General features: G+C 52.7%; 1 protein-coding gene across 1 annotated transcript in view; it reads right to left on the reverse strand.

Annotated features, from left to right (window-relative positions):
* The window catches only part of ERGIC1 (endoplasmic reticulum-golgi intermediate compartment 1), a 105466-nt gene that overhangs the window by 20496 nt on the left and 68532 nt on the right, over positions 1–16438 (reverse strand). Inside the window, exons 4-5 of the mRNA XM_082456642.1 lie at positions 12842–12936; positions 8802–8972 (exon numbers count right to left, since the gene is read on the reverse strand). Of these exons, the coding sequence (XP_082312768.1) occupies positions 8802–8972; positions 12842–12936 (266 nt within the window). The remainder of the gene's footprint in view (positions 1–8801; positions 8973–12841; positions 12937–16438) is intronic.

Consider the following 16438-nt stretch of genomic DNA (forward strand, 5'->3'; position numbering starts at 1 on the left):
GTGACAACAGTGGCTACCCGAGAGGACTGCTGGGGCTGTGGGTGGGAGGGTGCATGTGAAGGACCCAGCTGGGTGCCTGGCACAAGACCACGGCTCGAAAAGGCAACTGCCCACCATCAACCTCCTGGCTGTTTCCCCCCCCGGGGGGTCGGGGAATGACCTGTAGGCCTGCAGACTAACGAAGCTTCCTTGAACTCCAAATCAACACCATCACCCACCCAAATCTGCCCCATCACCCTAGACTGGGGGTTCCTTGAAGGCAAGACCACAGCAGCCCACTTTCCTCCCTGGGTCTCAAGGCTGTGCAGAGCGCAGCCAGTGAGAGGTACTGAATGAATGTCTACTCAGTGAACGGCACTGATGGGGCCTCCACGGAGACTCCGGGGGCCTCTCTCCTCCCAGCTGCTCAGACCAACACTTGGTGTCATCCTGGCCCCGTCTTTCTCTCACACTGACGTCCCACCCATCAGGAAATGCTGTCACCTCCACCCTCGAGACGCACAGCATCTGAGCCCTCAAGCCTCCACTGCCTCCCTAGACCACACAAGGCGGCAGCCTCCCCACTGGGCTCCAGGTTTCTGCCCTTGGGGTCCCCAGGCCTTTCCCCAATGGTAGCTAGAGGGGGCCTTTTGAACCCAATGTTTGATCCCGTCACCCCTCTGCCCAGGACCCTCCAAGGCTTCCCTTCTCTTGAGTTGAAGCCACATCCTCACGTCCTCTTCTGCTTACTCCCTCTGGCCACGCCGGCCTCCTGCTGCGCCGGCAACAGTGCCAGTGTGGTCCTCGGGCCTTTGTGCCTGCGCCCCCTTCCTGGAACCCTTTTCCACATGGCTCTCCCTCAGGCCTCTGCTCTGGGGCCCCACTGACCCCCACATCCCCCAAGCCCCTCACGCCGCTAAAGCACTCAGCATCACCCGCCATCTTATCCTCATCTTGTTCTCATCTGTGTCCTCCAACGAGAATATAAGCTCCATGCTGGCAGGGTTTATGTCTGATTTGATGCTGTATTCCCCAGGTTCTGGCATAGAGCATGTGCTTAATAAATATGTATGGGATGAATGAAAGAATGAGTAAATGACATTAATCCTTAGAACAGCACTTTTGGCTTTGACACCTGGTAATTCCCATTTTACAGAAAAGGAAACTGAGGCTCAGAGCAGTGAAGAAACTTGCTACGGTCACCTGACAAAACCACGGCCATCGGACTTCCCTGGTGGCGCAGTGGTTAAGAATCCACCTGCCAACGCAGGGGACACGGGTTCGAGCCCTGGTCCGGGAAGATCCCACATGCCGCGGAGCAACTAAGCCCCTGTGCCACAACTACTGAGCCTGCGCTCTACAGCCTGCGAGCCACAACTACTGAGCCCGTGTGCCACAACTACTGAAGCCCGCGCACCTAGAGCCCGTGCTCCACAGCAAGAGAAACCAGCACAATGAGAAGCCCGCGCAGCACAGCGAAGACCCAACACAGCCAAAAATAAATAAAAATAAAATAAATAAATTAAAAAAAAAAAAACAACCCACAGCCATTGACCTCAGCGGCCCTGGGCTGATGGCCACGTGGAGCCAGCCCTTCAGGAGGTGCAAAGCTTGGGAGATGATCCAGACGAAAGCCTGGCCTTGGATGAGCCCCTGGCCTGCTGTGACACAGACTTGGAACAGAAAATGAGACTGCATGACCTACACTGGACCAGCGGGATGCAAAGACTGTGGGAGCCACGGGGGAGGGCCCCCAGCTCAGCTGTGGGTGTTCTCAGGGGAAAGAACACCCTGTGCTAAGGCTCTGAAGATGAGTCTGCATCACTCAGGGATAAGGGGAAAGGCATTTGGGCAGAGGGAACAGCATGAACAAGTATGGAGATCAGAAACTGCCCAGTTGGTGGGCATGTGTAAGAAACTAGAAGAGCTTGTTCTTACTGAACCCCGAATAAAAGAGAGGCCTGGGGGAGTGGCCACAGCAGGAAACAAAGAGGCATTAAGAGGGAGGTGGGGCTGTTTAGCAAAGGCCCCAAACACCACAGTGAAAAACTCAGGGTTTATTTTATTCCAGCTCAACAAAAGTTTAACGAGCTGCACTAGAGGAAGGAATAAGGTTTACAGCTTAGCATCCGCTTATTTTGTAAGCATGCCTGTCTCAAACACAAAGTTGTGGGTTTCCTGCAGGAATATTAATGTCTTCACTACGGCCTATGCTCTGGACTGACGTGAGAGGTACCAGGCTAACAGGGCATGGCCCAGGCTCAGTGAGCTCACAGTTAAGTGTGCCATGGGCTGCTTGGAGCGGGGGCCAACCTGCTGGGTCTGGCTGGGGTGAACAGAAACAACAGCTCTGAAAGATCTCCCTGGAGGGATAGCACTGCCCGCTTCAGGGGCCCGATTACCCATGGTAGAGTAGCAGGTGAGGGCCACATGCGGGCTCCAGTCTGTCCTCTCTTCCTAGCTGGGGAACCTTGGGAAAGGTCATTAACCACTCTGTGCCTCAGTTTCCCCATCAAGAAAATGGGGATAATAACCGAAAAAGGTTATGGGGGGATTAAATGAGGTGAATACAAAGCCGATGGCAGGTGTTATTGGGTTGGGTTTACAGGATGAACATGTCTGAGCCAAGAGACAAGAATCCTCCCAGAAGAGGGAACAAGCATGTACATGGGCAGGGTGTGGGGAAAACCCTACTGTATTCTAAAAATACTTTAAACTTCATTTTTACTTATATAAATAATACCTGGATATATTTTCACTATTAAAAATCCATGTGATAAAGTCAGAACTGAACTTCCCATTGCCTACCGCCCCCAGAAGTAAGAAACAAATAGCATCCGGTGTGCATCCTTCAGAGTTCTTCTATGCAGTGACATGGGGCCTCCCATGGACAGGGCCGTGGGTGGAGTTCAGAACTGGGTTTGGAGCCTGGGCCTCACGCTCCCAGAGCTAGGTGAGTCAAGGAGGCTGGCGCCCGCACATGTGCCACCCGCTGCTGCCCCTTGAGGCTGTGACTCAGTGACCCACTCCCCCTCGGCACAGAATCCATCACAGGTGGCTGACTCACGCCAGCACACGCTGGGCTGAAGAAAGCAAAGACGATGCTTTTAGAGCTGTGACTTAGGAACCTACGTCATTGTCTCTGACGGGTTTTAAAAACATATAGATGGAGCCAGGCCCCAAACCCTGGCCCATTCTGTCCTCCTCCAGGGGGACTGGGTGATTAAGCAAGGACTCCGGGGCTGCTGGGGGCCTGCTGGGGGCTGCTGGCGCAGCTTGAAACATGTGAACTCTGACATCTGGCTGCTGGCTGACTTCCTGATGGATGGATAAGGGGGCCACAGGGCAAGTGTGAGCCTGATGCTAGGAGATATAGGGGCGGGGGCCAACTGCTGACCTCGCCCGTCATCACGGCTGGCTTTCTTATCTGAGTACCCCTTGACTGAGAGCTCCAGGAAGACACGAACTCTTAACCCTCCAAGGGTGGGGGCAGAGGCTGGCCTCAGCTGTGACCGAGATGCTGGCCAGAAGCAGCAACAAGCAGGGGTGCAGGAGACAGAGCAGGGGCCCTGGTGCCAGGCAGCCTGGGTTCACATCTTAGCTCCCGGCCCTGTAGCAGGTCACTTAATCCCCTGTGCCTGTTTCCTTAGGACTGTCACAAGGACTAAATGAGTTAATACTAGTAAAGGGTCGGGTGAGAACCCAATAGGTGGCGGCAGCGAAAAGGTGAGGGCTGGTGTGACCCTTTTCTAGAATCTCAGCTGTCCCCTGACCAGAGGAGACTCACTTCTTGGACGTTATCCACGCACTTTTCACGAGCACACTTGCAGCCAAGTGACGGTGGGTGCCAGATGATGAGATCACAGACACCCCACTGACAGGAGTTAAGGCCAGCCGGGGAAGGGCACCGAGACTTGTCCCATCCCTACTGCCATACGTGCTTTACAGATTTTAATCTGTTCACAACTCACAACCTGTGAGCGCAGTATCATTATCCCATTTTACAGATGAGGAAACCGAGGCTGAGAGAGGCTAGACTGCCCAGTCATTCAACCAGTGAGCATTGTAGCCAGGATTCTCAACCATAGGTCTGTCTGACCCCAAAGAGCAAGCTCCGGTTCAGCCAGAGCCAGCGGGGGGCCTCCCTGGAGACTAAGGGAAGCCACCCGCAGCCTGGGGCATGTGTGCCAAGCTGAGGAGAGTGTGGCGCTGGGCCATCTCCTGGGTGGTTGTCCCGTCTCTCCTGTGCCCACCCCATACTCGGTGCTGAGTAAACGTGGTCCGTCCTGTTCACCGTCTGAGGTGTTTATATCTGTTTAACCCAGGTGATCATACCCTCCTAGGGGAGGCCCCCCCCAATAGGGAGGCAGGCACGTGTCTGTTCATCTTCAACCATCTTTCACCCCGAAGACAGGCCTTCCCTTATGACCCTATCTCAGTGGGTCTCCTCCTTAATTCTCCACCGTAACACCCCCTTCATTCTCTTCCCGGCTGCTTCATCAAATTATATATTGGCTTGTTTGAGTGTTTCCCTGTCACCCTGTAATAGACTGTAAGTGCCACTAAGGGCAGGGACATCAGTTGCTTCTCTGGGCACTGCACCCCGGTACCAAGTGTGGAGCCAGGCACACAGCAGACACTCAAGAGAAGGATGTATGAGTGAATGAGCCAGGGGCGGGGCGGGGGGCGGGCAATGGTCAAAGGAATTCAGAATGTGATACGGACAAGAGCAACATAAGGTTCATGATGGGAGAGGCAGGGGCAGGGGAAGGGGAGGGAGGGCTCCCGCTCAGGCACCCACGTCAACGAGACCTGTGGGTGAGCAGCAGCTCTCCAGGCACACAGATGGGGGCAGAGAGAGGGCATCAGAGGCAGAGTGAGAGCCTGGCCCACCAACGATTCGCCCACCTCCCTGCATTGTGCCGACAATGGCCTTCCCTCATCTCCAAGGCGTGCCCTCCACTGCAGCCAGCATCCCAAGGGCTTGGCTGTGCAGTGGCCCCCTTCTCTCCCACGTGGGCTTTCCCTGCAGCACATGGGTCAGTGGTCCACCCCGTCCTTGCAGCACCAGCCCTCCTCTTTGATTCATGTTCTCTTCCAGATTCTGGGGCCCGCTCAGCCCTGGTTTCCTCCTACCTATCTGGCTGCTCCTACTATCCTTCGCCCGCACCTCTAAACACTGGCACGCATCAGAAATCGGTCCTCAAACGGCATCCTTATCAAGACCTTAGGTTCTTACATTTTTGGTGCCACGGACCCGTTGCCAGTCTGCCGACACCTACGTTTTAAATGCTTTAAAAGTTTCGAATGCATAAAACACATAGGATCACAGAGGAAAGAAATGATGTTTTAAACAGTAATTAAAACAGATCAAACATTTGCACATGCCTCTTTGATAATGCAGCAAATAATAAGACCTGATCGCGGGTCAACAAATTACTGTAATTTCAAAACAGCAATGAATGTAAACAGCAGCTCAGAATGATCTGTGACAATTTTAATGTGATCTACATATCGGCAATTTCTATTGGTGACAAGGTCAAGGGTGCTGCTAATGCTACTATGGTTCATTGCCTACATTCATCATAGACGAGAACGCTAAATTGGAGTTAGAGCTTCGTAAGAATAAACATGTCATTTTTTTCCCCCATCCAGGTTCACAGACTCTTTGAATTTGATCTGCATTCCCTGGGGCGTCTGTGGACCCCAGGTTTAGGACGTTCTACACCTCTCCCTAGGTAATCTAGCTTAGACCAATGATCCTCAAACATGAGTGGCATCAGGATCCCCTGGGGGGCTTGTTACAACACAGATTCAGTAGATCCAAAGTGGGGCCTGAGAATCTGCATTCTTAACAGGTTCCAGGTGACGCTGATACTGCTGGTTTGGGGGCCTCACTTTGTTTGTTTGTTTTTATTGAAGTATAGTGGATTTACAATGTTGTGTTCATCTCTGCTGTACAGCAAAGTGATTCAGTCATACACATATATACATTCTTTTTAAAGTATTCTTTTCCATTATGGTTTATCACAGATATTGAATATAGTTAGCTCCCTGTGCTATACAGTAGGACCTTGTTGTTTATCCATTCTATATATAATAGTTTGCATCTGCTAACCCCAAACTCCCAATCCATCCCTTCCCCACCCTCCCTCCCCCTTGATTACCACAAGTCTGCTCTCATTTGTGTCATATTTTACATTCCACATATAAGTGATATCGTATGGTATTGGTCTTTCTCTGTCTGACTTACTTCACTTAGTATAATAATCATCTAGGTCCATCCATGTTGCTGCAATCTGAGGGCCCCACTTTGAGTAGCACTGATGTAGGCCTATGAAGGCCAACATCATCTGTTTACCAATGACTCCTACATTTACATCTCCAGCCCAGAGCTCTCTCTTGCACTCCACAAGCACCCCCTCAACTTCCAATTTAACATCTCTAATGGGAATCCTGAATGAAATGTGTCCAAAACTGAAGGACCGAGTCCCAGCCCCACCTCGCACAGAATCCATGCTTTCCCAAGCTTCCATATTTAGAAAATGGGACTGCCTGGTTGTCAAGACAAAAACCTAAGAGGTTTCTCTGATTCCACTCTTGTCCTCACCACCCACAACCAATTGATCAGTAAGTCTTGTTGACTCCACTTCCCTAATCTGGACCCTTCTCTCCAATGCCACTGCCACAAGCACTGTCTGTGACCTCTGCTCTTGGTCCTGTCCAGTCTCTCCCCAAACAGATGACACAGTGATCTTTCTAAAGGTTTGCTGTCCAGCAGAACTCTCCCTGATGATGGAAATGTTTCTTATCTGTGCTAACACGGCAGCCACTAGCCACATGTGGCTACGGAGCGCCTGCGGTGTGGCTAGTGAGACTGGGGGCCTGAATTTTACTTAATTTTAATCAACTTAAACGGAGCTGGTGGCTACTGTATTGGATAGTGAGGTTATAAAGCATAAATCCGACTGCATTGCTTCCCTGCTTAAAACCTTCAAATGGCTACCATCACAAGCACCATAAATCCTAGTCACGGGGCGCAGCGAAGACCCTGTGTGGTAGCTAATCAGCAAAGAGAGTCCCCACGAACCACACCTTCCAGCACCCGCACCCTTGGGTGGTCCCCCTCTCCCCCATGGAACCTGGGCCGGCACCTAATTCCTGTTAAGCCATAAAGTTTGGCAGAAGTGATAGTGTCTGCTTTAGCACTTAAGGAGCCCTGAAGAAAGAAAGATGAAAGAAAGATGTGGAAGAAAACCACATGGAGAGACCACATGGAGACAGAGAGACAGGTCCAGGTGTCCCAGGCATCTGGGCCAAGCCTCACAGCCATCCAGCGGGGACTGCAGGAAGGAGGGCATACTGTCTAAAGGGGTCATTAGCTCCAGATCGTTGTTTCCAGTGAAACTCGGGTCCAGTGCGGCTAGAGCCTCTGACTTTTAAAAGCTAGAAATCTGGACTCCCGGTCTTCTGATATTGGCTCTGATGGATCTGAATACTGTATGGGGCAAATGTAACTGGTTTTTGGGTTGTGTGTGGCCAGTGAGTTTGCAACCTCTCAATGAGATGGCAGGGATTAGAGGAAGGGCATCTGAGCAGAGGCTACAGGAGGGCAGGCAGAAGCCAGCGGCTCAGCCTGGCTGGGATTGGGAAGGGGAGTTGTGGGACATGGGGATAGCTGTGCAACTTTGGCCGAGATACTTAACCTCTCTGGGTCTCAGGTTCCTCATCTGTAAAATGGTGCCACCTCACAGGCTGTTGAGAGGCTCCACTGCGATAACACATAAAAAGAGCCGAGAAGGGACTTCCCTGTTGGTCCAGTGGTTAAGACTCCGTGCTTCCAATGCAGGGGGCCTGGGTTCGATCCCTGGTCAGGGAACTGGATCCCGCATGCCACAACTAAGAGCCCGCGTGCAGCAACTAAAGATCCCACATGCCACAACAAAGATCCTGTGTGCAGCAATGAAGATGCCGTGCGCTGCAATTAAGACCCGGCACAACCAAATAAATAAATAAATCTTATAGAAAAAAGAGCCGAGAAGAGTGCTGGCTGCTGCCGGGATTCCGCAGCTCTCCCAAATGCACCGCGCTCACACCTTTAACTTAGGATCTGAAGTTCCTGGTTCTAGCGACAAAACAACAGCAATACCTGAATGGTCCTTTGGAGCTGACCAGGTACTTTCAAACCTATCCACTCTCACTCCTCCCCTGCTTCATTCCTCATCACAGCACTTACCACCCACTGAAATGCTTTCCAGTTTGCACACTGTCTGCCTCGCTCCACTAGAACGGAAGCCCCGCCAGCGCAAGAACGCTGCCCACCTAGTCCAGGCATTGCCCAGAGCCAGTGACCCACCCTGGAACACAGCAGGTGTTCCATAAAAGTGTTCTGAATGAATGAACGTGTGCTCATTTAATCATCACATACACTTTGTAAAGTAGAAGGTACCATATTATTATATCATCACATCCTCAGCCTAAAGGTGTGAAAACTGAGGCTAAGACAGGTCTAGTGACCTGGAGGGCATTGCTTGGCCAAGACGGGGTAGGGCTAGGACGCACACTCAGGCTCAGGGCTGCCAATTCTACCGTCTTCTCACCACCCACTCCTTCTGCGTTGGGGAGAGAAGTAGCTCCTTCCTGAACCAGCCAGCTGGGGCTCCAAACCTCAGGGAGCCTGAAACCCACCCCCGCTCCAGATTCTCAGCAGGAACTGCCAGGTGCCTGGATGCTGGCCCTCAGCTTGCCAGGGCTCTGGACACGGGGGAGGGCAAGTGGGCACACAGCTCCACCATCCAGTTTCCGGGGAGGAAGGGGACCACGGGGATGGGGAGCAAGGTGAGAGGGGACCAGGCAGGGTCTCTGTACCTTGTTGATGCTGAACTGCCCCTCGAAGCGGCAGCCCACCCCATTGTTCAGCGGGATCCTCATCGAGTTGTCAATGTGCCCCACTTCGTGCCTGCCCATCTCATCCTGGATGTCGAGTCCGACCACTGCAGGAGGCAAGGAGAGAAGAGTCACAAACATCCAGAAAAACGGGACCAGTCCCCTCCTCTCGGGACCCCTCATTCATCCACTTCATGGACAGGCAGGGCCCCCGGCCATCCAGGAGCTCACAGTCTAGGGCCCAGAGCCACAGAGAAAGGGGTCAGCCAGCAGAGGAGGAGGAGAAAGTGATGGCTGGACCGAGAGCGAGCGAGCATTCCTGTCCCCTGCCACTGCCACTGCCGGCTGGAAAGAGTCAGGGAAGGCAGTAGCTAAGTGGGCCAGGGATGGGGGACTGCAGGCTGCAGGGGTGCAGAGCCTGCTAGCCGTGAGGCTGCAGGGAGGCAGCAGAGGGTCAGGCTTAGGACGTGGTCTGAATCCCGGCCCTGCCTTTTACCAGCTTGCAACCTTGGCTGAGGCACTTAACCTCTCGATGCCTTGGTTTCCTTCTCTTGGGGGAGGGAGTGAGGAGTGGGCGGGGATAACAATTAAAGCTTCCTTGGAGAATCACGAGGATCAGATAATTAATATGTGTCGAAAAGGCTTAGAACGGGGCCTGATGCTCAGTAGGTGGCAAGTACATAATAAATGTCAGCACTTACTACATCTCAGACAGTCTCTGGGTTCCCTGGGCGTCATTCAGGCTCAGGCAGTCATTCATTCACATCTTCCTTTACCCAATGCCCGCTCCTCCAGGCCCTGCCCTCCAGGAGTGTGGGCACTTTTCTGGGTTCCTCAGTGCACTAAGGGGTCTGGAGTCCTGGTCCTGACTCCAATGTGACTCTCCATCACCTACTGTGACTCAGCTTCCTAATCTGCAAAATGGGCAGGCCCAAGCCAACTGTATTCCCTGAGATGGTCCAAGAGGCAAGCGAGGATACCTGGAAACTATGGAAATGCAGAGATTTCCCTGATCGGAGCGCTAGAAAGCAGGTTGCGATACAGAGAAAGAGCAGCTGGAAGCAATTTTCAGTGAGCTGACTGTAAAAGGGAAAAGTGGGAAGAACCCAGTATTCCTCAATGGGCATGGAAGTATGCGAGGGCCCATCCATACAAGGGAGTGCGATGCGCCACTAAAAATGATGCTTCCGGGTCTGTCGTACGTGGGAAATGCTGATGTCGTAATGTTCGGATTAAAAGAAATGCAAGCAGGTCCCCGTTTGACTCAGCAGTTCCACCCCCGGGGAGCCCGTCCTCCAGACGCACACGCGTCCAGACGTGTGCACAAGGCTCTGAGCAACCTTATTTGAAATTGTGACGACTGCAAGCAACCCACCTGCCTGTCAACGGGGCACTGGTCAATGGCACAGCCCCCCTCCGGAATGCTGTGCAGTGGGTACAAGGAATGAGCCAAACCCATATGTGGGGAGGGGCAGTGTGAGCTCTGGGGCTGTCTGGGCTGTCCTGTCTGTCCTATCCTGTGGTTCCTGGCTCTGCCCCTACACTGTGGCACCTCGAGCAAGTCACCTAACCTTTTTGTGCCTCAGTTGCTTGTTCTATCCTAGGCTTGCGAGGATTAAAAAAATTAAAACAGAACTTACTATGGACTAGACACTCTTCCAAGTGCCTTTTCCATAAGAAGGCACCATCTGAACATCCCTGTGGGGAAGATAATATTATCAGACCCATCCTATACTGGGGGACACTGACGCACAGAGAGGTTAAGTAACTTGCCTGAGATCTCACAGCTAAGAAACAATGGCGCCTGGGTTGAAACCCATAGAGTCTGGATCCAGAGCCCACACCCTTTGGCCACTCTGCTAGAACACCTCTCATCTTAAGGCACAAACACAGCCAAAGGATTCAGGACAGGGCCTGCCCCCGAGTAAGAGCTGAATAAATGGCAGCTGTGGTTATTATTTTACTAATATTATGAGTAATATAAGAACAGCTCCATGATATAAATGGAAAAAACAAGAAATCCCAGAAAGGTTCCCTGTAGTTGGGTCCCAATTACGTAAAAAGAAAAAAAAAAAAAAAAAAAAAACACCAAACATGACATATGTTTGCAGACAGACAGACAGACAGAGATACACAGGGGTGAGTGAAGGGGTCCCAACTGCTAACAGGGGCTTCCTCTGCGGTGGTCGGCATGTGGGAAGCACGTACTTCTTTTACTTTTTTCTTTATATATTTCTGTATTTTGAACATGTATCTTTTTAAAAAATAAAACAATGTATCCCTGTATTAGTTGTTTACCAGAAAAAGATTATTTTTAAAAGCAGGATATGAGATTGCACAGGCAGCATGATCTCAGCCATGTTTAGAAAGGCAGGGAACGGAAGGCCAGTGGGATGGAACGGCATCAAATGTCAACTGATGTTGTCAGCGGGGGTGGAATTATGGGCGACTTCTCTCTCTGCTGCTCTGGATTTTCCAAAGGTATAATAGTGAGCATGCATTTTCTTTTTCCTATAATAAAAATTCGAAGTTCTTTGAAAGAAAAGCCGAAGTGCGGGGCTCTAGTGGGAGCCGCTGGGCTGGGCAGGGCCCGGTGGATTAGCACAGCCGGCAGCTTCAGGTCGCCCACCCCTCCTGGGCCACCGCCTGGAGCTGGGACCGAGCCTGGAACCACATCCTTTTCTGCCCCTGCCCCCCGGGTCCCAGTCCTCTGGCCTCAGAATTTCCTTGCTCCAGAGACACAACCAACTCCTGAATGAGAAGCTGCCAGACAAATTATTTCTCTGAGAGAAAGAGAAAAAATAAAAATAAAACCAACCCATTTCAACAGGTTCCCTGGCTCGGGGCCCATGGCGCATTCAAAACTGTGATGTAATTCTCACCAAAAGCAATAACAGAGCTGAATCTCTCCCCATCTGTGCCACAGACCCGCCCAATGTTCTGCCTTTCAGGAGGAAGGAAGGGAGTAGAAGGAGGAGAAGGGTCTGCATGGGGTCCGTGCCAGGCTGGGGCAGAGGGACAGCTGGAAACCCAGTCTACTCATTAACAAATCTAGGAACCAGCTCATTAGATCCTCCCAACAACCTCAAGCAAGAGATGGCACTACACCCATTTCACAGTTGAGGAAACTGAGGCTCAGAGGGGTCACCTTAGCCAGGGTCACACAGTTTTAGTAAACAAAGGAGCCAGAATCTGACTCCAAACCAGACTCCCAGTGGGTTCTGTTTTACAAAGGTAATTCATTCTCCTGGTTGAAACACATAAAGTAAAACAAAACAAAACACACAGACACACAATGGAGTGTGAAGTCAAAAAGGATGTTTGCCACGGCTGCTAACAGCTCAGAGCTGCATCCTTCTCCTGGTGACTGCTCTTGGCTGGTTGGAGGTCCCCTTGCCTTGGGATGCTTGGGAGGTTACACGGCCCCCACCCATCCCCACACACCACCCTGTACCCATCAGCCGAGGGTATGGATACTAACAGCCCAGCCCCCTTGCTACCAGGCAAGACAGACTACGACGTCATTGACACGCCATGGCTCCCCGTGGGATCAGGCCGCAATTAGACGTCAGCTGAACACACACCTCTGTCTGTCTTCTCACCACCCTCATGCCCTTACAGGTTCCTCCTGGGAGCCCTCTCTCAATAAACCACTTGCAGAAAATCTAGGTTTTACTTCTTGGGAGCTTGATCTCAGAGACACTGCCCGCCCCCCCCCCCCCCCACCCCGCCAACATGGCTACTCTCCAGAGGTAAACCGTTGGCAGTGTCTTGTGTTTTTTTATTCCAAAAAACATCCAAGTGCGTGCACATTTGATTACGTCCTGCCCCACAAAAGCGGGGAGAGTTTCCTGCTGCCCGTTGTTTGCAGCTTGCCATCCACTTAACTTGTCCTGGTTGTCTCGCCATTTCTGCACACACAGCACTGTCTAGAGGAAGTGTCTTGCCGGAGCAGAGAGCTGCTGGGAATACTCACATTCACAGTGCAAATTGGGTAGACTGATGTTCAGGCTGACGTCAATTTTGCCCCCACTGTCCTTGTCCGGGTCATCGACGTACAACTCGTTCACACTGAAGGAGACAAGTACAGAAGCCTTGTTGAGATGGGGACACCCATCCCGGCTGCAGGGGACAGCCAGGGACACTTCACTTGGTGACCACTGCTCAGACAACCCAGACTCCCATCTGGGGGAAGCCTGGACCTGCTCAAGCACAGGGGGAGCAGGGCTCCCATCTCCGTGGCGCTCTCCAAATGCCGGCCTTACCCCTTAGAAGGAGGGGAGAAGGACCGGACGGGACAGCGGCAAGAGCACGGAGTCAGACGGATTCATTTTCCAATCATGACTCTGCCACTTTTCTATGGAACTCAGGCAGATAACTTCACCTCTGTGAACCCTTCTGTCAAATGGGGATACCACCACCCACTGTTAATGGCGTGTTCTGAACACTTACGTGAGAATTGAGACCGTTCTAGGGATCAGGGCCAGGTACCAACAGGCCCACAGTTCCTGACTCCCTCCTCTCTTGAGCTCCCCCCACTCAGCCCCCCACCCTCCCAACCCCCCAGCCGGCTGTGAAGTCGAGGATTCTCTGCGTACTCATCCTCACCCAGGCTCTCACAAAGCTCTAGACACAGCTAGACGAATACATGTATTACTTTCCTGTGGCTGCTGGAATGAATTATCACAAAGTTAATGGCTTAAGACAATACACATTCTCTTATACTTCTGGAGGTCCGAAGTCTGAGATGGGTCTGCAGGGCTGTACTCCTGGGGAGAATCAGTTTTCTTGCCCTTTTCAGCTTCTAGAGGCCTCGGCTCATAGCCCCTTCCTCCATCTTCCAAGCCAGCCGCAGGGCATCTTCTCTCCTCTCTGACCTCCTAACTCCCTCCTGTAAGGACTCCTGTGATTCCATCCTGCCCACCTGGATAACCCAGGATCATCCCCCATCTCAAGACCCTTGACATAATCACATTTGTAAAGTTCCCTTTACCATGTAAGGTAACATACCTGCAGCTCTCAGGGACAGGGATGTGGGCATCTAGGTGGGGCGGGGTAGGCACGGTGTGGGCAGGTGGCTCCGTGGACAGCTAGGCCACCTTGCTGTTGGGGACAATGGCACCGCACTGGGATCTGTTAGCAACATGCTAAGTATTCAACAAATACTTTTTGAGCACTTACTACCTGTCAGGCACTAGAGACAGCGAGGAACCAGACAGACACGGTCTCTGCCTTCACTGAGCTTAGATAGACCACTCAGCTCCTAAACAAACACCTCATCTCAACTTTGATGGAAAGCTGTGGGGTGCCGTGGGAGGGACTCACCCCTGGGGAGAGTGGGCTGGGAAGCCGTCTCTGACGGGAGTTGAGGTCTGAAGGATGAGTAGGCTGTCCTGGCAAAGAGGGAGGGAGAGTCGTCAGGACAGCACTGCAGAGGTCTGGAAGTGGGAAGGGCATGGGTCGTTGGGGTAATTGGACAAAGGTCACCATGGCTGCAGCACAGAGCCAAGGGAAGTGGGTGCGATGCAGTCGGAGAAGGAGTGGGGGCCAGGTTAGGTGGGCCAGAGGCCATCAGACTGGATCCTAAGCACAGCAGCATGGTGAAGCTGGCACTTTGATAGGATCCCTCTGGAGGCTTAGGACCAACCAGAGGGCCCTGTGCGCTAGGGAGACCTGGGAGGCTGCTGCAGTGGTGGTGCAGGTCAGAGATGGTGGTCTGGACGCAGAGTGGTGGGGATGGAGAGGAGGGAGGGATGCAGGTACGGTGTACGGAGCAGCCAGGACTCGCTGACGGACAGGGCACAGGGGCGGGTCGAGGGAGGTATGCAAGTAGACGGCCACGTTTCTTTCTGGAACCATTCACTGGGCTGGGAGCCCCTGGAAGAGGAGCAGGATCATTGGGGAGGGAAAGGTACCGAGTTCCATACGGCCGTGCCGGGCTCAAGGTCGCCGAGGAGCCGCTGAGTGGACACCAGATGGCTGTGGCTGAAGCTCACTTCTGATTCCCAGGTAAACTCCCCACGGGGAGAGGGCACCGATTCTCAAGGCCAGCCTAATGGGCAGCTACGGGGCAGTGCTTGAGGTGGCCGGGCTGTGGTTATTTTAAACATGAATCAGGCCCCGTGGGTCCTGTCCACAGGCTGTAAAATAAAGGACTGTCAGCTCTAAACAACTGGTCTCTAAGAGAGCCTTGTAAATGTCCACTTCTTTGGGAAAGAATGAGTCAGGCCAGGGCAAGGGCACTTCATTTTTACTAAGATCCTGTCTTTGTGCCCCTGGCTCCTAGTGTGATACAGCTGATGCTCAATTAACAAGAAAAGGTAGGCTCAAAAAGATACCTGGAGCTTGTTTCCTTGTGGGGGTCACAAGGATGTTTCCAGAGACAAGAGAGCAACAGACTCGGCTTAGCCTTCAGATCGCTGGGCCTCCAGGCCATTAAGCCAGGAAAGGCCCCCATCAGGCCTATATGCATTCATCTTATCCCTTCTGCTCCTGTGAAATGTCCTGATCCCTATTTTATTTATTTATTTATCTTGGCTGTGCCACGCGGCATGCGGGATCTCAGTTCCCTGACCAGGGATCAAACCCGTGCCCCCTGCACTGGAAGCATGGAGTCCTAACCACTGGACCACCAGGGAATTCCACTGATCCCCATTTTAGAACCAGGAAACTGAGGCTCAGAGAAGGTGAGTCCCATCCCCAAGGTCACACAGCAAGAGCTGGCCAAGATGGAACCCCAACTCAGGTCTGCCTTCCACCAGGCTCTCCAGGGCTCACGCTGCCTCCCCTCCCTCTCATCCTCAGCATCCAGGGTCAAAGGAGAAATTGAGCGGGGCCCTTGCCCTCTGAGGCCACAGGGTGTGAGAGAAGAGACAGGGGCCTGGGCTTGGCAGGCTCATAGCATTGGCCCACGTCAGAGATCAGGAAGAACAAATGAGCCAGTGGCAGAGGAGCGACGGGGACCACAGGAGGTTATGCTGGAGGAAAATCAACTTCTTCACAGCCAAATGCTCTTAAGCCTTCAGTGCCCAATTTCTACCCCTGCCTTAATTCGCAGCTCTGTAGGGTTGCTGAGTAATGAGATCACTGGGTGATTAACAGAACATCACGGAGAGACAGCCCGCAGTTTCCCTTCCCAGCTGAGTGAGACTCTTCCTTGAAGCTACTCACCTTTCCTACCTGGGAGGCTGGGCCCCTGCACGTCACTGAGGGATTGTGGGATGATGTCATCCCCTGGCAATCCTCTGGAGGTGACCTCAACACAGAGCGAGGTGAATCCCAGGTGTGGCACCAAGGTGAGCTCACCCTCGAGGCCCCAGGAGGCCTCTCCCAGCCCACGGAACACAGGCTCCCAGGGGCTGAAGTGCCGCCCCAGAGAAAGGGGCCGAAGTGCTGCGGAGGAGATGGAAAACTCACTGGCCTGCAGAGCTTGGGGCCAGTCTGGTTACGTAAGGCCAGGACTGGCTGCTCCCAGGCACCTTCTGGACGGGCTCCGGGCTGCAGGATAAACATGGTTCAATCACCTGTGCCGCCCGCCCCATGAGGTCAATACAGCTGCCTTCCACGTCCAAGG

This window comes from Balaenoptera physalus, assembly GCF_965194825.1.
Source record: "Balaenoptera physalus genome assembly, chromosome: 3".
NCBI classification, from domain to species: domain Eukaryota; kingdom Metazoa; phylum Chordata; class Mammalia; order Artiodactyla; family Balaenopteridae; genus Balaenoptera; species Balaenoptera physalus.